The following is a 23,226-nucleotide window of genomic DNA, read 5'->3' on the forward strand; positions in this document are numbered from 1 at the left end:
GGCGGGGAGCAGCAGCTTATTTGCATTTAAAGAGACAGGCACGAAAAACAGTGTGTTTCTGCTTCCACTCAAATTAGGCATTTTCAAAATGATATAATTAATGATCTGTGGAGTATTTTGAGCTGAAACTTCACAGACACATTCTGGGGACACCAGAGACTTATATTACATATTGTAAAAAGGGGCATAATATGTCTCCTTTAAGACTTTATGCTGATATTGTCCAAAACCCTACTTTGCCTAGGGCGTTTACAAACTTGGAGGGTACTGCATGTAAATGAAAAATAAGTTTATAAAGTTTTTGGTTTTCACATGTCACACAGCTGATATAGCACACTGCCTAATACCCCTTACTTCAATTCAATCTCTCCACACTATTACATGACTTCTGAATGTGCCGTATCTTTTAAGTGACATTAGCTACATTCACACTGCATTTATGACTGACCTGATGTGACACAGATCTGTTTGTTAAGATGGAAGTTTCAGTTCTGGTTTTGGAAATAAACTGGATCTGTTTTGGATCTGGCACCTTTTTAGATCAGTGTCTGCTATCGTCTATTTTGATATCACACAAATGTTGAATTTGTGTAGAAAAACAGAATTGGGCACTTTGACTTCAAGCAGGGTTATTATAGTTAACTAAAAAAAACACTTTTTAAATAACTAAAATAACTAATACTATAACTGAAATAAAAATTATCAAAAACTACTGTATATAGACATATTTTACAAAATAACAATAAAAATGACAAAAACATACAGGAAAATTGATCAAACTTTAACTAAAATTAAAAGAAAAAAGAAAATATAATTGGAAAAAAGTTAATAAAAATGAGAATTGTATCTCAATGATAATAAAATAACGCTGTTTGGAAGTGTGAACATTACTTTTTATTTGGGTTAACGATTCAGGAACGATTACTTACGTCAGCTGTCTGTTCTGAAGTCTGTAAAGCTCCCAAGTGAGCCTACACTGTAAAAAAAATCCGTAAAATTTACGGTAGAAAACCGGCAGCTGTGGTTGCCGGAATTTTACCGTAAAAAATACGGTAGCAACGTTTTAGGTTTTACGGTTTTAACTTAAATTTACAGTTAAATACTGTAATTTCATTAACTGATAAAATTTTATTATATACCAACCTATTGAAGTAAAAAACGTTAAATATAGATGATAAATCACAGAGGCAGCGCCTCCATATCACTATGAGTGGCTGGATTCCCTGTCAGTGGGGTAATATATACAGTATGGTTTCTTTTCTCTAGATTATTGGGTCACACACCTTTATAGATTTACTGATTGATTGGCAATTAATGTTAGTACACAACAGACCAAGCAGAACACAGTTAACTGATCAATGGTTCTAGTATTTTTCCATGTTGTGAATTCATTTTTTATTTCATAAAATGCTTACATATTTTGTGTTGTCCCTTATTAATGCAGAGTCATCACAAAATAACAAGGATTTATGATGATGTTGTCCAAACCCCTCTTTGCCTGGGGCGTTTCCAAACTTTTGGATGGCAATGTAGATATGCACATATATTACACTATAAGTGTCACTCACACAAATTTGCCAGGGCTGCATTTCTCGATAATGATTGATCTTAGAGCTTAAAGGGGTCATATGGCGTTGCTAAAAAGAACATTATGTTGTGTATTTGGTGTAATGTGTTTATGTGGTTTAAGGTTCAAGAAACACATTATTTTCCACATAATGTACGTTAATGTTTCTCCTCTATGCCTGCCTTTCTGAAACTCGTCGTTTTTAATAAGCGCATCGTTCTGAAAAGCGAGGTGTACTCTGATTGGCCAGCTATCCAGTGCGTTGTGATTGGCTGAATACCTCAAGCGTGTGACGGAAATGTTACGCCCTTACCATACTGTGGTGCCATGTCGCGGCGCGACGAGACAAATCCAGTAAAACCCATTACAAATGAGGCATTTGTTGCATCCAGTGGGGATCCAATACTTAGCATTTTATTTAGATTTCATTCCTTAAAAGGAATTGGATGTGTTAAAACTAACTGCAAAAATAATTATATATTAATAAATACATACGTGTTTAATTTTCATTTATACTTAAAAATTTATTTTTGTATTTTTTAAATAAAAAGTATGCATTAATCATAATATATATTATAAATATACAAAAACATTATAGTATTTGTTGCTTTTTGAAATTGTGTAAACATTTAATGAAACTGCAATTTGAATTTATACTGGAAAAGAAAAGGGCCAACACACACTTATTGGTTGAGATGCTCTTGAGTGTGAATTTGACCTTCAGCCTCCATGTCCCAGTCAGAAAGCCTCCCTAAGTGTTTCAGGTTCACATTTACAGTAGGTCTGGCTATGGTTTACAATCCAATCAATCCCACTCAACATTTTTTCATATATAATACCATGTTTCACTTAGCAAACTTTTACCATTAAAGGGGTAAAATGGGTTGCGAACACTCTTTCATTTAGACTTTAACAAATTTAACTGTTGTATTCATCAGTCATTAAATAAATAAGACTTGCCTTTGGCAATTTCCTCAGGATTAAATATGCAATGGATGTTATTGTGTGATTTTTGCGAAACCAATACTTAACTAATTTATAAATTACAAAGCATCAATTTTGAGCTTTCATCCAAATACAGGCAGAGTACAGACAGTGTTCTTTGGGATGGATGGTGATTACAACTAGTTTTTGTTAAATAATAGGCTAGTGCGTTGAGTGCGTTCACATTGTTCTTCTTGCCTGTCTATGACTGACTTTAATTCACTACATATACTGCTGAGTCAGGTCTTAAAACAGTGGTGAGCATGGCAGTCTCTGAGGGAACATTTCAATGTGACACCTCATAAAAAGAAAACCTTTTTGGAGATTTTTGGTTGAGCACAATAATCGTTGCTTTCAACTAAGCATTCGTAAATGAACAAAAATGTTTTAGAAAATTGTCTTCATTTGGAAAGTCATTTGAATATGATTGTTCCCATTGTTTCAATTGGTATATCTGGCACAGCCCGTCATGTGTGATGCGGTTATGTAATACATCGAGTGGCAAAAAGATGAATGCAACACAAGAGTTAACGTTACCATCTACTGTCCTCAGGGACTTTGAGGCATCACACACAAATGCATGCACACATACAGTACACACTGATATTCATTAGACATGATTCATGTACTTACATACTGCACCAGTGTAATAACAGCACACCAGAGACACAGGCTACACCACCACTCATGCACTGACCATTGTGTAATATGTTGTACTTACATTTGGCCACAACAATAATAATAATACAAAAACATTAAAATTCTGCATGCTAACAATTAAGCGGAACCTCAGATCTGTCCTGTGGCAAGACTCTTTCGATTGCATTAAAATAGACTGAGGGTACTGAAATTCAGGAATGGCACACAGACTACAATTAGGATCCAATCACCACTCTACTCCATTCACACTGCCATTTAAATAAGCGTTCAACAAATAAGTGTCTTTCAACCTGCTATCTCGGTGCATTTTGTCTAACATATCTTGCAATATATATTGCTTGTGATTTCTTGTTTACTTGTAATTGCACAATGCCTTACTATCAATGAATTAATGAGTGTGCTGTGCAGTATGATTATATGTATTTAGCCTATACAGTTGTCTGCAGACATTTGGAAAGAAATGTATAGTTGTTGACACTAAATTACTTCACTAATGGATCTAAACTGTCTATAAAGGAGCATTTCATTATTATATCATCTAGTATTTTACTATTTGTTACATTTTGAATAGTTTTAATCTGATTAATTCTTTTTTATCTTTATTTTCTATTCTTTATTTTTATTTCTTATATCTATTTCTATCCTGTTCACCCTATCCTGTTATATTTTACATTATATTCTATACTATTACATTCAAAACTTCAACAGAAAGTTCTGTACTCATGTGTTAAGATTTATGCAGTATGCACATAACTTGTGAACAAAGCGCCCTGCAAACAAAACGAGACAGTCCGCACAGCATGTTTCCTTCACATTCACATTATATGTATTCACCGTTCAAGGCCAACACAGCGTGCAGACAGCCGTGACTTGATCTCGACACCATTACTATTGCATTTGTTATTGCGTGTGTTTTTAAACACTTACTTCTGTGGCTGGAGTACCCGGGTTTATAGCCGTAATAACCAGTGATTCGTAAAATCCGATCCTCAATGTCATGGACCCCGTTGGCCGTCACTTGAGGCGCATCCCAGCGGCTGTTCACCTGCGGAGACGCCTTGCCCGCTAGGTGCGGGCTCTTGCCCGGTAGGTGCTCCAGGCGAAAGCAGGGCTCCTCTCCCGAATTCTGGATCTCCGTGCTGGTCATTTTACCTCTGCACGGGGAAAACGGCAGCTTTTTAGGTCGCAAGCGATAACCATACGAAACCCGCTGTTGAGAGCTTCACCCGAGTCAAATTCCAGCACACGTTGCTTTGAGGAGTCGCTCAGGGTTGTGTGGAACTTGCCCAGCGCCTTTCATGCATCAGACAGCAGGGGGCGTCACGCTGCTCCGAACAGATGGCAGCGAGCACTGGGAGGTCCGATTCATTTTGGCGAATCGGTTCGTTCACAAAAACCGATTAACTGATTCTATTCAGTTATCAGCGTTTCATTTTTGTGGTAAAAAAAAACATTGTATTTTTACTTAAGTAAAGTGGTTTGACTGTGTGATTTAACAGAGTGCTGTTTTGTTTATGGTTCATATCACCCACCTCACAGTTACACTGTGTTTGTGATTTACAAACGCGATTCGGTTCGAATGAATCAATAAAAAGAACCCGTTCAAAAGAACGATTCGCTCGAGATTCAGGTAGCCTATCACGGTAGAGTGGACGCAGTGGACTGCCGTCGTTATTACAAAAGAGACACGAGTGCATCGTGGTGCCGTAATCATGTTACTATTGGGCTCCTCCCTGAAATATTTTAGCATGCAATGTTGCTTAAGGTGCCTTTCAAGGCATTGTAGTGAGAAGGCTCTTAAGCATTTCATACTATTGCATGCCAACTAGTGGTATATGCAATCTTAAAGACTTTGGTCTAAAAGAGTCACTGAAATATTCAACACAGAAAAGGTGGACATGAATACATGGATATGACAGTGAATGAACAGTGTGTTATATATTTTCTGGAAAATGTTTTGGACCAGGTTTATAGCCTAGTGTAAAACTGAGACAGACAGACACATAGATAAGTAAAGAGACAGTGTTTGTCCATTCTATGCTTGAATTGCTTTCTCTGTTTTAGTGCACATATGTTACACTTTAATACTTCAGTGGCCTGCGGCTGTGTCTCTATTTATTGTTTTTCATCACATATATCTATGAGGCCTTGAGAGTGAGAGTGTAGTAGCTCTGAGATGGTGCCACAAGGCTATTTTGCCCGACATAATTAGATTCAGCTAGCTTCACGGAATCTGCATTCAGGGATAATTTCTCCACTCCTGATTGTTAATGTGAGTGATACAATTCATGCTTTAGCTATAATCACAGAGGCACAGTTGTCATAAAAGTGTTATTGAGTCGATTTAGCACACAGTTTGGACCTCTCCCACACCAGCAAGTAAGAACACACATTCAGATCTAGAGCAAAGCACTATAAAATGCCTCTGAATGCAAGTTTCGAGTTGCTGGTCTCAGCTTAGAACACCTCTGCTTAAAACCAATGATTCTTGCACGGAACATCCAGTAAAAGTGCTGAGGTTCAGGCCAAACCCAGTCCAATATCACAACCCAAGTCTATTTCGGTGACTCCTCTATGGTTCTGCAGCAAATCCTTAGCACTTTGTGTGAAATTGATCTCCGGCATAGGGAGGAGAATTTTCTCACGGTGCTCTCGGATTTTCTGTGAGAGAAGGACACATGCTGAGTTTCATATGTGGCCCAATTACAGCGCCAGACTAAGCTTCACTTCCCTCACTTGTAGCTAAACCAATCTGCTCTGTACATTGTTTTGTTTCCTTTTGTTCCCCTTCCAGCCTGCCATGCCATCTCTGTCTCCTACCATTCTTCACACTTGTTATGGTTGTTTGGTGGCCAGAACAGCAACTTTTGACACTGAAGCCCGGAACTTTCCAGTTTGGCTTTGTTTTTGTAGAGCCAATGAAATACAAAGTAATTTTCAGTAACACTTTATTTTTACACTGTCCTTGTTATCACATGTTACATGTACTAACAGTAAATTATGCAGAATTACAAACAGCGGTTACACTTTATTTTAAGGTGTCCTTGTTACAGTGTAATTATACATTCAAGTACTGAGTAATATTAATTAACTACATGTACTTACTATTGGGTTAGGATTATTTAGGGTTAGGATTAGGGTTACTTGCATGTAATTATGCATAATTGCTGTTATTATAATAGTAAGTACATGTACATGTGTAACAAGGACACCTTAAAATAAAGTGTTACCCAATCAACTAACCCTAAACCAAACCCCAGTCTTAACCCTATAGAAAATAAATGTTGTTAAAGGTGCAGTAAGCGATTTCTGAAAAACACCTGATATTTGAAATTAAATCAAATCAAAATCAAATCAACATTTGTTTCTATAGCATGTTTAAAAACAACACATGTTGACCAAAGTGCTTTACACTCTTAACATTACCACAAAACAAACACAAATTAAGAACACACCCAATACAGATCACTACTCAGACTCCAGACCCCTAGGGGCAGTTGTAAGCAATAGAGTAGAGATGCGTTTTCAGCAAGGATTTTAAACATTCCAACGAGTTACAGGATCTAATATGAGGAAGGAGGCTATTCCAGAGACGTGGAGCTGCCACAGAGAAGGCACTATCCCCTTTAGTCTTTAAAGGGGTCATATGACGATGCTAAAAAGAACATTATGTTGTGTATTTGGTGTAATGCAATGTGTCTATGCGGTTTAAGGTTTACGCCTTCTTTCTTTGCGTGAACATTTGGGCGGTGTTATGCAGATCTTCACTGCACATTTAATTGATATTACTCAGTACATTATTATATACACTGTAACAAGGACACCTTAAAATACAGTGTTTATATTTTATAAGGGAAAATAATGTAAATCATTGTATTAGGGGCCCATTTGTATTCATGTCGGTTTAAATATGGTTTTGAAAACCTTTTAATCCATGTTTTAAAAAAGATTTAATGTTTCTAAAAATGTCATGTGGCGTAACCTTTGGGTAAAAATAACATATTTTCCTTATGCCTTGAAACATGTCAGTGTACACATCCAAATCGTCGTTTTTAAATATATAATTTTCAAGGCAGAAATTTATATATTTTTACAAATATCATTAGATATAAATATCACCAGGTTTTTGAAGAGACGCACCACATTACATTTTACATCTGGACTAACCTTGCCTTGTCATAAAAAAAGTAAATTATCTGATATTTTAAATGTGACCTTGACACAGTAATGGAGGATCCTGTCTATGATTTGATTATTTGTTTTATGTAGTTTTTTTCTGCATTGTTTACGCATGTTTGTCAAATCACATGATTTTGAAATATTAATAGTTTTCAAATATTAATAATATTAATAATAAGTATTTAAATTATGAAAAAGCCACTAATCAGTATTGTTGTGTTGGGGAAACCTTATTTTCATTATTTTTGCAATACATTTGGCGCCGCTAGTAGAAATGACACACCTTTAAGAACATTTTTCAAGGACTTTTGGTTTTGTCAAATACATTCTGGGTTTTGACAATAAATGTTACTTAGTATGCACAGGCTGCAACAACCTGTTTAAAGTAACAGCAGTAAAATGTGTAATGTAACGGCAGTATCCAGAAATAGTGGCTGTCCGGTCACTCTGTCTGTTTTGTAAGAGTGCTGTCAGACAGACTGCTTAAGCGAGGAGCTCTTCAGCATGATAATAAGGGTTAGACGTAAATGACTGTCCTCTTCACTCTCCATGGATTCTCTGCCCGGAGAAGAGACACGGTTCACTCAATAAATCACTAGGCAGCCAATGCCCCATGAACGTATGGGTGGGTGTAAGGTATATTCAAATTTTTCTTTTTTTTAAGGCAATAGAGTTCGCTCGTTCTTTCTTCTCTTCTTTCTTTTTCCTGGTATATCATTTGCCCTCTGAGGGAAAGGACAAACAAAATTCATCATCAGAAACAGACCAGACAGACATTCAATGCGTGACTGGAGCCTGATATGTCTATTTGGCTGCCGCAAGAAGGATATTCAGTCAAGGAAAGAGAGAGAGAGAGACTATTGTAATGAGATACGGAAGTGACATTACATTGATTCCAACAAAATTAGTGAGAGAGAGACTAATTACAAAAGTCTGAGATTATGCTTACATTTTCAATTTTATTTCGCTTCTCTGCATTCTTTTTCTTAGTCCATCAGATTTTAAAGGGGTCATATGATGTTGCTAAAAAGAACATTATTTTGTGTATTTGGTGTAATGAAATGTGTTTATGCGGTTTAAAGGGGTCATATGATGCGATTTAAATTTTTCCTTTCTCTTTGGAGTGTTACAAGCTCTTGGTGCATAAAGAAGATTACAACAGCTTGTCACTGGGGCAGTATCATCAAAGGAACACCTTTGCACTTTCTTTACCCCCTAAAGGGTGCATATTAGTACCATAAGAGTACATATTACTACCTTAAGGGTACATATTACTACTCTAAGGTACTAGTATGCACCCTTTGAGGGTGCTGTTGAAGCCCTAAAGGTAGTTTTTGCACATTTCTTCTTCTATTAAACACTGATGTGTAAACACGCATTTGTGCTACAGACATAACTGATACGTCAAATGAAATATCTTATTGAGTTTAGGAATGCATTTACTTTTCCAAACAAACATATGATTTTTATCTGACAGATGATAAAAAGGGCAACACTTACATACTGCATACACGCTAAAAACCAGAACACCTCAGCAGGACCATAGCGGGTGCACTTTGTCATAGGGCAACAAATCTTTGGAAAAATGTGCCTGTACCTACATTTTTGAAAAACTCTAAAAACTTACCTATACATACATTTTCCTGCAGTTTCCAGTTGAAATTAAAACTACTGGCAGTAAAACATCAACAACATTGATTCCTTTTCACAAAATGTATTATTTTTATGGGGCAGATTATCAATTAATAAACACTTATGTTCACGGAGATGTTGTGACTTTAAAAATCTTTTACCGTATTGCATGATTTGTACTAATACATTTTGATGTTTGCATCACATAACCAGCTCCATATGTACAGCTCTGACATAGTAAACTTGCTCGGTAGCTCTCCTGATTCCGAATTGCGCTTGCGATGTGGAGTGTTTGGTATGAGTCCCATGAAACAGAGTCATGATAAAAGAGCACAATGACTTTTATAGGTAAGCTAAAATGGCATGGTTGCTTCAGCTCACAAGCTTTTATCTTACGTTTGCTTATGTTATCACTATCGTTTAGGTTTAATGTAGGTGGTAGGTTATTTTCAATCGTGATATGATCAGACATGACCTCACCGGACATTACATTTCAAACTGTCTTGATACATACAACCAACATAATAAATCTTTGCCAGATTCACGTTCACGTTCAGCATATGTTACTTAGCTAACATGATACTCTAGTAAACACAAACAATACATACTGTAGCATAATCTATTAATCATATCAGCCAGCATTCCACAACCTTATAGGCACAACTGGCACTCAAATGGGTAACCATTGGCAGCAAAAAATCAGATGGGTCACTTCAAATTTGAGTCCCAACACTGCCACTCATTAAATCACACACACACACACACACACACACAAATGAAAACAATTCTTTTATATACAGATATATCTACCATTATTACCATTATTGACCCTTCTGTTCTGTGAGTCAGTGGATTGGTACTGGCATTAGATCATGACTCTGCTCAAATTATCAGCTCCATCAGCTCTAAATGTGCCCTTCTTTTGCACTTGACTAAAACGCTAATGTGAGGAGATTAAAATTCAACTTTCATTGATTCCAGGAGCCAATAGCATGTTCCTCGGTCAGAGCTATCATGGTTAATGAGGCAGGTGGCTGTTAAGCATCTATATTTAGAACTGTCAGGGCCATAGTATTGGATAAGCAATCTTTTTAGGCAAATGAATCAGGCAGACCTTTCTAATCAGTCAGACTTCACATGATTTATGTAGAATATATACATATTCAAATAATTAATGAATGCAGTGCTGTGCTCTTGATTATATTTAAATATTCTATACATATACATGCATAACATAGCATGTCTGCAGAGGTTTTAATATCTGTCATACACGGGGGTTAAATTGGGATTTGTTATGTGGGGGGGGAATCTAGGAAATGATATCAGAAGAATACTTGCGTTTTGGTGTTTGCATAGTTATTTTTGGTTACTGATGTTTTAATCATGTTATTGTCTGACGTTAATGAAGCGTTTAATGTCGAGCCCTGGAGTCTATGTGCCCGGACGGCCCCGGCCCAATTTAAACCCTGGTCATACAGTATGGCTATCAAAGATTTAATGTACAGGGACACTTGAAGGAGAGCGGTAACCTGAAGTCTTTTCTCTGTTTCTCAGACCTGATGGGTCACCTTCACGATCAGTATCTTCACAGCCACCCCCAGCTGGAATAAATATTCCATGTGCGCTAAAGATAACGCTTAGCTGTTATACAGAGAATGGGAAGGGTTTTAGCCAGAGATTTTACATTTATTGGAGGCATTTGCTAAGGCAAGCATCAATACTATTGCTCATATGCATGGATCGCGGAAGCGGGGGGGCCGCCCGGTTAACTTTTGAGGTCTGGTACAAATTATAACATACAAAAATACATAGGCTATAGGCTCATATGGATTAATCATTAAAAGATCGCGATCTCGATTCAAACACACACAATCTTATTGCTATGACGATGATTCCACTACGTATATTAAACATTTGAAATCACAATCACATCGTAATATTTAAACCTGCTTTCAGCCACTGATCCAGAGAGAGCAGCGCTCATCATGTAAGCTTTATGTTTGAAACAGCTTCACAAACAGTCTACACAGTAGGTTTACATTTATGTGTTGCAAACATTAAATACTAATAACGAAAGTATTGGGATAAAAATTTATAGCCTGGATATAGTTGATGTTGCGGCAGCCGCGTTCAAAATGAGAAACTGACCTTTGGAACTCATGCTACGCTTCAAATAAAGATTGTAGGCCTATATGTTACATTATGCCAGTAGGTACAGGGGCGTGTCTACGTGGTGGCTAGGGGTGGCACCGGCCCCCCCTGAAATTTGGCTGGCCACCCCAGGTGCCCCCCCTACCAGATGTCTTGCGATAGGCTTGTTTTTAGTAAATTTCTAACTGCATCTGGCAGTGGCGGATCCTGACATGTGTAGGCAGCTGCCTAGGGCCGTTTTCTTCTCTTCTTTATACTTAATTTTAGGCGGTTTCTATAGTGTGATCTTAATCTTAATCTTAATCTTAATCTTGTGATCGAGAGCGCATAATGTTACGCGATCCATGTGCGAGGACGAATCTCTCCACTCCCAAGCAGATTTCCTTCACTCACACAAAACTGGACATGTGCTTTTAAATATTGTTCTTTTATGAATCGGCTCTGCTCTGTCACTGTCTCTGTCTCTGTCACTCTTTGTTTAGTGAGTGTACACGATGTATTATAACATACATCGTTCCGCAAACACAACAGTGTGCGAAGTTTTGCAAACCCCCCTTCCCCTCTTTTGGTACGTTCCGCGATCCATGCTCATATGGTTATGAATTTTAACAAACCTCATACCTGAAATCCTACTTTTCTTCGTTTTCCGCTTAAGGTGTTTATTTTATGGCCAGGTGACCAACAAAGGACAGTTACAAAATGAGCTGGTGAATATTTTATGTGTGGTTACTTGCACACACACATCATAGCAATGTATAGCTATAATTAAAGAGCCATTGAGATAATGCCTCCAAGTGTGCCAGAGAACAGACAGTGGTATTTTGGGGTGTATTGATCCACTCAGACAAGAGTTATGCATGGCTGATAAAGGGCAGTGAAACAAAAGGAATAAATGCTAAATCCTGATCAGCAGTTGGTGATAATGCTCATTGCTTTTTTAAAGTCAACACGTAGCAATGTATAGCTATAATTAAACACAGCATGGTGTGATTGTAAAGAGCCATTGAGATAATGCCTCCAAGTGTGCCAGAGAACAGACAGTGGTATTTTGGGGTGTATTGATCCACTCAGACAAGAGTTATGCATGGCTGATAAAGGGCAGTGAAACAAAAGGAATAAATGCTAAATCCTGATCAGCAGTTGGTGATAATGCTCATTGCTTTTTTAAAGTCAACACGACCCTATTTATCTTGATGCTAGTGTTGTCGATTTTAATACAATTAATTATATCTAAATAAAAAAATAATAATAATCACAACCCCAGACTTAAGACATAAATTCCATAAAAAGAAAATGTGACACATACAGTATGTACAACAATGTAAATAATATAACGCAATGCATTCAGTGTCAATTACAAAATGAATTGGTGTGGACTGTTAGGCTTATGTTTACTCATATATAAATAAAATAGTCTTGTCACGGAGTTACAGTTGGCTACCTTAGTGGGGAAGTCGTGGCCTAATGGTTAGAGAATCGGACTTGTAACCGGCAGGAATCTCGTACTGGCAGGGATTGTAGGTGGGGGGAGTGAATGTACAGTGCTCTCTCCCACCTTCAATACCACGACTGAGGTGCCCTTAAGCAAGGCACCGAACCCCCAACTGCTCCCCGGGCGCCGCAGCATAAATGGCTGCCCAGTGCTCCGGGTGTGTGTTCACGGTGTGTGTGTGTGTGTTCACTGCTGTGTGTGTGCACTTTGGATGGGATAAATGCAGAGCACTAATTCCTAGTATGGGTCACCATAGTTGGCCACATTTCACTTCACTCAGTGAAAGTGACTTAAGTGAACAATGTGAAAGTGAAATGAAAAGTTTCGATTATCTGCTCATGCTGCATCATAATTCTTTTTGTGGAAGTTTTTTATTTATTTTATTTATTGATTTATTTTTACAGCAGTGCGCATTATAAACAATCACACACGATTGCAATGGCCAGAGGCGTTCAGATTGTGTGTGTGTGTTCACTGCTGTGTGTGTGCACTTTGGATGGGATAAATGCAGAGCACTAATTCCTAGTATGGGTCACCATACTTGGCCACATGTCACTTCACTTCACTTCACTCAGTGAAAGTGACTTAAGCGAAATTAAGTGAACAATGTGAAAGTGAAATGAAAAGTTTCGATTATCTGCTCATGCTGCATCATAATTCTTTTTGTGGAAGTTTTTTATTTATTTTATTTATTGATTTATTTTTACAGCAGTGCGCATTATAAACAATCACACACGATTGCAATGGCCAGAGGCGTTCAGATTAGTCTTTGCTGAGACTTTAGTCTTTTTGCTGAAACACGCTGAAAGTTTTGCTCAATGTGCATGCCCACTGACTGAATTCTACACTCTCACAACTTCTCTCATCACAAACAACAAAGTGCAGATATAAATAAGAGATTCATTTCACAATGTAGACAGCTTCAATGATTATAACGGGAGTTTTTTGAGAGTTTTAACTCACGCTAAACTTAAGTCAGTCATAATATTCTTTGATAATGTAAATGTTCTTTGTTCACTTTCTCTATGTAATTTATTTGCTGTCTGAATAAGTGGAAATTAAAGCTTAACTTACAATGGTTTATTAAGTTGTGATCATGTTAAATACAAATTCAGTAGTATTGTTTTATGACAGAACACCCATACCTGGTTTGTGCCTAAAAAGACGGGTTTGTGATGTACGTAGTTATTAGTCTGAACATTAGGCTAATTTTAGCATTACCCTGGAGTTGGTTCACCCTCCGCCTATGTGTCTATGTGTAAGGACTATGGATAAGTCCCAGGTCGGCACAGTATGAGGATGAGGCGGATTCAATCTCTGAGCTCCCCTCAAAAATGTAATGACAAGGTAGTTTCTGCCGACTGACTGGCCAGCCATGGGAGCATGGTTCACCGTGATGGCTGCCACAAATACTTTGAGCGTGGAAGGGGTGCACCCCTTATCCAGCAGCTCTTGCAGATAGGTTAACATGATAGTGGAGGTCCGTCCTCAGTGGGATCAGCCAGGGGGCTGCCGATAGCAGCTGAATCAACTTGGGGAACCATGTCTGATTCCTCCAGAGTGGGTCAACCTCCCTGACCCATCTGGTGACCTGAGGAAGCAGGGCAATTGGAGGGAAGGCATACAAGCTAGCACTGGGCCATTCGTAGGCCAGGGCATCTCGCTGCTTCGAGAAGTAAATTGGGCAGTAAAAATTGTCTTCTGAGGTGAAGAGGTCCACCTTTGCCCTCCCGATGACAGACCAGATCATTTGAAAAGTTTGGGGATGTAGTCTCCATTCTCCTGGTGCTACATTGTCTCTGGACAGCATGTCCGCTCCTTGGTTCAGTCTGCCCGGCACATGAACTGCTCACAGCGAGAGGAGGTTGCACTGTGCCCATAAAAGGAGGCGTCGAGCCATCCTGTAAAGGGAGCGTGACCTGAGACCGACTTGGTGATTTATAAAGGCTACCACCATCATGCTGTCTGAGCGGACCAGGATGTGGTGCCCTTTTAAGGCTGGCAGGAGGGATTTTAGGGCTAGGAAAACCGACATCATCTTGAGGCAGTTTTTGCAGTTTGACCAGGAGCTGCTGGTCTGCCCTCGCACAGTGCTCCCCAACCCAAGTTGGAGGCATCTGTTGAAACCACCTTCCTTCTGGATGTCAGTCCCAAAGGGACGCCTGTCTGAAACAGGCAAGGGGTTTTCCAAGGGGCCGCAGATCTGATGCAGCGGTGGGTTACCATGAGATGAAAACGTCCCAGGCGCCAAGCTTGGGATGGTACATGGGCTTTGAGCCATGGAAAGAAGAGTATGGAGTATGTGGGTCCACTATTCACTTTTGTTGGGCACGTACTGAAGGGCGGGTCCAATTTGAACAGAGCTTTCATTGCCTAGAGCTAGGCGGGGGGATGGAGAGCGGACGCAAACGTTCTTTGAGGGCAGTCCGGCCTCGGCGGGAGCTGACCCTCTCATCTTCCTCTCTGCATACGGAGCAGGAGGGCTTCTGAGGCTCAGGGACCAGCGTCACATGGGGGCGGGGTCCCAGGCACTTAAGAAAACGGGTAGCGTTTTGCCACCTGAAGGCGCTGTGGAAGCCCAGGCTCAGGCTTGGCTTGAGGCTGCGTCATTGACGGCACGGGCTTAGCAGGCTGCTGAAAGGATGGAGCCTTCTGGCGACTTGAAGCAGCCAACAAACTGGAAGAAGGCAGGAAGGAAGGAAGTGATGATTAGCCTGCGATGACTTCTGTGTCGCCTAAAGTGTTCAGCAAATCCATCCACGGCAGGGCCAAATAATCTCGTGGGGGAAACTGGGAAGTCGAGGAAGGCGGCCCTGTCAGCATCCTTGATCTCCGTTAAATTGGTGCCCCAGCACCACCAAGTTGGCCATGGCCTTGCCGATTGCCTGTGCTGTTGCCTTCGTGGCGCACAGAGCCAGATCAGTCGCTGTGTGCAGATCTTAAAGGCGTCAGATCCAGAGACGGACTCATCCATGGAGCAGAGAAGTTTGGCTTGGAAAACTTGGAGCACCGCCATCTGTGCAGCGCTGAGCCAGCCTGGCTTGCTACTGAATAAGAGGTGAGGCTCTTCCGGAGCCGACCAGTCTAAGCCCAGTTCCTCTACGGCCTTCGTGAGGATGTGAATCAACTCGCTGTCCACGCTGGTCCGCACTGAGTCTTTGAGAGGAAGGGAGAGGAAGGGATCTTCTCCGGGACATGCCCATTCCTCTGCATCTGAAGTTGTCAGGGAAATAGACTCGTCGGCAACAGCTTCCTCTTCTGATCCGCCTAAAGAGACCAAGCCGCTCGCTGCAGACAAGGAGCGCTGATCCTCACATGAGAATAACACCAGCAAATCAAAGTGCTGCAGGGAGAATGAAGCACGCGGAACCTGTGCTGGCATAAGATCACTCAAACCCGGGAAATCCATCCCTCTGCCCCACTGTTTCTTCCTCCAAGGCTCCTGGGTGGGGAGAAAAGGGGGAGCAGATGAGGGAGGACCGCCTTCATTAAAGAAGGCAATCTGCGAGTGAAGCAGGGCGAGACTCATGCTATCGCAGTGAGAACAATCCATCTCGTTGAGCGCTGCCTCGGCATGGGCGCTGCAACACACTCACTCACTCACACTCACTCACCGTACCCATCTCGCGGCGCGACATTTGAAACAACACCGCTAAGGAAATTGCTCTTAGGAAATGCGGCGGATGGCCACAGGGGAAGCACTCTTAGAGGCGTCCTTCCTCTGCCGGGGCTCTTCTACGCGAGTAGTGGCTTCTCTTTGAGCATCTTCTGCTTCAAGGCTTCTTTCTTCAGAGCCCAGCGGGGAGATGATCTTCAAGCTGAAGGAGAAAAATTCTGATGAATGGCGCTCTGAGCCAACTTATATAGCAGTCGGCTCCACCCGAGCCGCCATATCACCCTGCAGCCCAAGACTGGTTGCCCACTGAAGCTAAGCAGGGTTGAGCCTCTTCCTGCTGCTGGAAGAGGTGTTAGTGAGGCCAGCAGGGGGTGCTCACCCTGTGGTCTGTATGGGTCCTAACGCCCCAGAGTAGTGACGGGGACACTATACTGACAAAAAGTGTCATCTTTCGGATGAGGCGTTAATCCGAGGTCATGACTCTCTGTGGTCATTAAAAATCCCAGGATGTCCTTCGAAAAAGAGTAGGGGTGTGAGTGGGTCAACCTCCCTGACCCATCTGGTGACCTGAGGAAGCAGGGCAATTGGAGGGAAGGCATACAAGCTAGCACTGGGCCATTCGTAGGCCAGGGCATCTCGCTGCTTCGAGAAGTAAATTGGGCAGTAAAAATTGTCTTCTGAGGTGAAGAGGTCCACCTTTGCCCTCCCGATGACAGACCAGATCATTTGAAAAGTTTGGGGATGTAGTCTCCATTCTCCTGGTGCTACATTGTCTCTGGACAGCATGTCCGCTCCTTGGTTCAGTCTGCCCGGCACATGAACTGCTCACAGCGAGAGGAGGTTGCACTGTGCCCATAAAAGGAGGCGTCGAGCCATCCTGTAAAGGGAGCGTGACCTGAGACCGACTTGGTGATTTATAAAGGCTACCACCATCATGCTGTCTGAGCGGACCAGGATGTGGTGCCCTTTTAAGGCTGGCAGGAGGGATTTTAGGGCTAGGAAAACCGACATCATCTTGAGGCAGTTTTTGCAGTTTGACCAGGAGCTGCTGGTCTGCCCTCGCACAGTGCTCCCCAACCCAAGTTGGAGGCATCTGTTGAAACCACCTTCCTTCTGGATGTCAGTCCCAAAGGGACGCCTGTCTGAAACAGGCAAGGGGTTTTCCAAGGGGCCGCAGATCTGATGCAGCGGTGGGTTACCATGAGATGAAAACGTCCCAGGCGCCAAGCTTGGGATGGTACATGGGCTTTGAGCCATGGAAAGAAGAGTATGGAGTATGTGGGTCCACTATTCACTTTTGTTGGGCACGTACTGAAGGGCGGGTCCAATTTGAACAGAGCTTTCATTGCCTAGAGCTAGGCGGGGGGATGGAGAGCGGACGCAAACGTTCTTTGAGGGCAGTCCGGCCTCGGCGGGAGCTGACCCTCTCATCTTCCTCTCTGCATACGGAGCAGGAGGGCTTCTGAGGCTCAGGGACCAGCGTCACATGGGGGCGGGGTCCCAGGCACTTAAGAAAACGGGTAGCGTTTTGCCACCTGAAGGCGCTGTGGAAGCCCAGGCTCAGGCTTGGCTTGAGGCTGCGTCATTGACGGCACGGGCTTAGCAGGCTGCTGAAAGGATGGAGCCTTCTGGCGACTTGAAGCAGCCAACAAACTGGAAGAAGGCAGGAAGGAAGGAAGTGATGATTAGCCTGCGATGACTTCTGTGTCGCCTAAAGTGTTCAGCAAATCCATCCACGGCAGGGCCAAATAATCTCGTGGGGGAAACTGGGAAGTCGAGGAAGGCGGCCCTGTCAGCATCCTTGATCTCCGTTAAATTGGTGCCCCAGCACCACCAGGTTGGCCATGGCCTTGCCGATTGCCTGTGCTGTTGCCTTCGTGGCGCACAGAGCCAGATCAGTCGCTGTGTGCAGATCTTAAAGGCGTCAGATCCAGAGACGGACTCATCCATGGAGCAGAGAAGTTTGGCTTGGAAAACTTGGAGCACCGCCATCTGTGCAGCGCTGAGCCAGCCTGGCTTGCTACTGAATAAGAGGTGAGGCTCTTCCGGAGTCGACCAGTCTAAGCCCAGTTCCTCTACGGCTTTCGTGAGGATGTGAATCAACTCGCTGTCCACGCTGGTCCGCACTGAGTCTTTGAGAGGAAGGGAGAGGAAGGGATCTTCTCCGGGACATGCCCATTCCTCTGCATCTGAAGTTGTCAGGGAAATAGACTCGTCGGCAACAGCTTCCTCTTCTGATCCGCCTAAAGAGACCAAGCCGCTCGCTGCAGACAAGGAGCGCTGATCCTCACATGAGAATAACACCAGCAAATCAAAGTGCTGCAGGGAGAATGAAGCACGCGGAACCTGTGCTGGCATAAGATCACTCAAACCCGGGAAATCCATCCCTCTGCCCCACTGTTTCTTCCTCCAAGGCTCCTGGGTGGGGAGAAAAGGGGGAGCAGATGAGGGAGGACCGCCTTCATTAAAGAAGGCAATCTGCGAGTGAAGCAGGGCGAGACTCATGCTATCGCAGTGAGAACAATCCATCTCGTTGAGCGCTGCCTCGGCATGGGCGCTGCAACACACTCACTCACTCACACTCACTCACCGTACCCATCTCGCGGCGCGACATTTGAAACAACACCGCTAAGGAAATTGCTCTTAGGAAATGCGGCGGATGGCCACAGGGGAAGCACTCTTAGAGGCGTCCTTCCTCTGCCGGGGCTCTTCTACGCGAGTAGTGGCTTCTCTTTGAGCATCTTCTGCTTCAAGGCTTCTTTCTTCAGAGCCCAGCGGGGAGATGATCTTCAAGCTGAAGGAGAAAAATTCTGATGAATGGCGCTCTGAGCCAACTTATATAGCAGTCGGCTCCACCCGAGCCGCCATATCACCCTGCAGCCCAAGACTGGTTGCCCACTGAAGCTAAGCAGGGTTGAGCCTCTTCCTGCTGCTGGAAGAGGTGTTAGTGAGGCCAGCAGGGGGTGCTCACCCTGTGGTCTGTATGGGTCCTAACGCCCCAGAGTAGTGACGGGGACACTATACTGACAAAAAGTGTCATCTTTCGGATGAGGCGTTAATCCGAGGTCATGACTCTCTGTGGTCATTAAAAATCCCAGGATGTCCTTCGAAAAAGAGTAGGGGTGTAACCCCAGCATCCTGGCCAAATTCGCCCATTGGCCTCTGACCATCATGGCCTCCTAACCATCCCCATATCTGCTGATTGGCTTCATCACTCTGTCTCCTCTCCACCAATAAGCTAGTGTGTGGTGGGCGTTCTGGCGCAATATGGCTGCCGTTGCGTCATCCAGGTGGATGCTGCACACTGGTGGTGGTTGAGGAGATTCCCCCCTTCTATGTAAAGCGCTTTGAGTGCCCAGAAAAGCGCTATATAAATGTAAGGAATTGTTATTATTATTATTACCCCTTTTGGCAGGTTGAAGCGCCATTTGTTTGTGCAGCTACACGAACGTGAACAAATCAGGCTTCAGTATCAGGGTAAACAGGAGTTTACCCCATAAACGTACAACGCAATAGGAGAGACCATTCGAAAGAGAACTAACTTAGTCCAACTCAAAACAGATCTCAAACACATATGTGACGTTACACTTTAATTGTAACTTTAACAAAATGAATCATCCCATATGCATTCCTTATAGCCAAATTAAATGCTCTATGTTAATTAGGTTATAATGAATTCAAGGCTATCATTTTGCATCAATGAAAAGAACATCCAATAAAAACTTAGACTGCGGCAAATCAATCATTCATTCGGAATACACAATGGTCATGACATGTGACATGGAAACACACACTGCTAAATGAGAATATCAGTAAGTTCACACACCAGTTCATTAATAGCAAATTGACTATCTGTTGCTAAGCTGGTGGGATATCTGACCTTTCATTGTGCATGCATCAGCAACATGGAGGGGAAAGTAGCCTACTATCACTGGTTCAGTGCAGATGCAGTTTTCAGCAAGCCAGTATTTAGTGTTACAGTTTCAAAGAGCAACTGCTTAGATCATAGCCAGCATTGTTTTCGCATATATTGCATACAATGTAGGACTAGAGTAAAAAAAAGGCTCTACGATCTCTACTTTTTTTCTGAGCTTTGCTCCTTTAGTGTTTATTGTGTTTAAATGCTGCAGTATTCCCAGTATTCTTCAGAAATATGTAAAGAACATTTCTGTAGCCCTACAGCATGGCACTAACAATGCAAAGGTCATGGGTTTGATTACCAGAGAAAGCAAGAACTGATAAGTAAGGGATAACGTACATCCAGCTGGTTGTTATCACAGAATAACCACCGCCAGGGTGATCAGGACCCCGACGCGAAGCGGATCAAAAAATCAAATATTGATTTGAGTTTAAATATTTGAACGCAATGCTTCCGTGAGGAAAGCAATTGCTAGCTAGTGGGAAGTTCAAACTAGATGGACATTTAAGGGATACAGTGCAGTCATACCACTTATTACACAGCATTTCACCAAATAATAATGGCGACAAAAGATATTGATTTAAGACGAAAATGTTTTAAAATCTTGCCAGTATGTTAGTTATCTTAGGGCACATTCACACTAGCAAGTTTGGTGCACACCCGGGCTCGATTTTGACGTCAGAGTTTGGTAAGTTTGGCTAGTGTGAAAGCTGTCATGCGAACATGAGTGCACACCGGGGTAACAAACCCAAACCTACCTGAAGGAGGTGGTCTGAGTTCGATTGCACTCGAACTGTGGCACGGTTCGCATGAATATGAAAACAACACGGACTCGGGTGCGCACTTGTTCAGGAAGTAAAGTAACCTGCGTATGCGTTTTAGCCGATTACAATGTATTTTCTTCAATAAAACACATATACTGTAAGTGATGAGAGTGTTGCTGATTTACCTTGGATTCGAGCGAGAGTGAGCCTGCAGTGTATTTGCGTGTAGCAACTGCAATCAGAGTGGCAAATGAATGGTAATTGGCTGTCTCCTCAAAACAGCCATCTGTATGCGACGCACATACAGTAAACCCATATGTCGTTTACTCTGCTGCGCATAATAGCACCAAATTAATTAAAAAACATAATATAATGACCCACGTTCTGTTTTCTATCATACGTTGTGCACGTTCGTGATGACGTAAGATGACCGCAAATGCATCGGGGTTGGATAGAATCAAGAGAGTATGAAACCAGACCAATGCTGCGGAGGGTTACGGTTTCACTGGTGACCGTGTTATCTGGTGACCTTCTTCCGGTTTCAGGTCCTCCGCTCCAGATGTGATGGAACGACAGCAGCATATTCGCCGATTCTGAAAGCACAAACTGACATGATATTAAGCTGTCTAATAAACGCAGACTTGCTCATTACATGGTTTTGGTATTCTTGTAAAGATTACAAATAATTGGTATGATCGCCCGTAACGGCTGAAGTACGGAAAATAAATAAAAAGGCCTGCCTGGCATGGGTTTCGAACAAGAGCTAAATAGAGGTGCTATGTGTGACGGCAGTTATGTACACACTGAGCTATCAGACTTCACTAGTTCAGCTGCGGATTTTTGGAATAAAGTCAGAATTTTATTCTCGGCATTACATTACGCAGCTGGCCGAATCGAGGAAATGTGTCCGTGTTAACTTGTGACCCATGTTTACCTATTATGAAAATGAACCATGGTTATTATAGTAAAAGTATATTACATTTTATGGTTTATGATGTTAAAGTATATTTCATGGAGTCTTAGACAAAGGTAAATTTGTGGTTACTATGGTTTAATTACAAACAAAAATAATGACTTTATTCAACAATTTCTTCTCTCCCGGTGTTACGGTTAACTGCTGACTGTGTTATCAGGTGACCTTCTTCCGGTTTCAGGTCCTCCGCTCCAGATGTGATGGAACGACCGCAGCATATTCGCCGATTCTGAAAGCACAAACTGACGTGATATTAAGCTGTCTAATAAACGCAGACTTGCTCATTACATGGTTTTGGTATTCTTGTAAAGATTACAATTTATTGGTATGATCGCCCGTAACAGCTGAAGGACGGAAAATCAATTAAAAAGTCTGCTTGGCACGGGTTTTGAACATGCGCTAAAAGGAGGTGCTTTGTGTGACGACAGTAACGTACGCACAGAGCTATCTGACTTCACTGATTCAGCTGCAGATTTTTGGATTGAAGTCAGAATTTTATTCAGTTGGCTACATCGAGAATGTGCCCGTGTTAACTTGTGACCCATGCTTACCTATGAAAATGAACCATGGTTTTATTACAGTAAAAGTATATTACATTTTATGGTTTATGATGTTAAAGTATATTTCATGGAGTCTTAGACAAAGGTAAATTTGTGGTTACTATGGTTTAATTACAAACTTTATCGCATGTTACTTGTATCAGGTTATTCATTGATATATTTTCAGACATTATTAAAGACTACATTTAGTAAAAGTTGAAATTTAAATGTTGATTTGAAGTGTCAGTTATTATTATTGTAGTCAAATCTGGAGAGAGAAAGCATTTTGTTAGGCTACTAGCTACACCGTGATCAGTCACACAAAAGTCATCAGAATAAATATTGGCTCAGTGTGACCAGAGCAATATTTTAAAACAGAATTGAGTGTTTACATACCATGAACAGAGACGTTCTGTGGTCGAGATGTGTATCCTATTTGAAAAAATCTGCATCGTAATCAGCTACTGGTAAATTGAGATTCCACTAGCTCTGCTGGCATGGTAAAAAGGCTTTACGAAGCACTGACATCACTTCGAACCAATGGTGTTGAGCATTATCAAATTTAGAAGCTACAATTCATAGTTTTCAGTCACGTGACTGGCTCGAAGACCTGGTGGGCAAAACATCCATAGAATTGCAGCACAAGCCTGTCCATTTTCCATTTGTTTCCAATACACAAATATTTAGATATTTTGATGACTTATACTTCTTCGTCGAACTCGAAGACATCTCTAATTTGACAGTTTACTA

The 23,226-nt window shown here is 41.8% G+C and overlaps 1 protein-coding gene across 1 annotated transcript in view; it reads right to left on the minus strand.

The window, feature by feature from the left end:
• LOC107732783 (solute carrier family 35 member F4-like) overlaps positions 1-4,436 on the minus strand; it is a 33,334-nt gene extending 28,898 nt beyond the window's left edge. Inside the window, exon 1 of the mRNA XM_016544201.1 lies at positions 4,139-4,436. Within this exon, the coding sequence (XP_016399687.1) occupies positions 4,139-4,358 (220 nt within the window). The 5' untranslated portion in view covers positions 4,359-4,436. The remainder of the gene's footprint in view (positions 1-4,138) is intronic.
• Positions 4,437-23,226: the final 18,790 nt, after the last annotated feature.

This window comes from Sinocyclocheilus rhinocerous, unplaced genomic scaffold (genome assembly GCF_001515625.1).
Source record: "Sinocyclocheilus rhinocerous isolate Xijiao unplaced genomic scaffold, SAMN03320098_v1.1 scaffold1635, whole genome shotgun sequence".
In the NCBI taxonomy this organism is placed as follows: Eukaryota; Metazoa; Chordata; class Actinopteri; order Cypriniformes; family Cyprinidae; genus Sinocyclocheilus; species Sinocyclocheilus rhinocerous.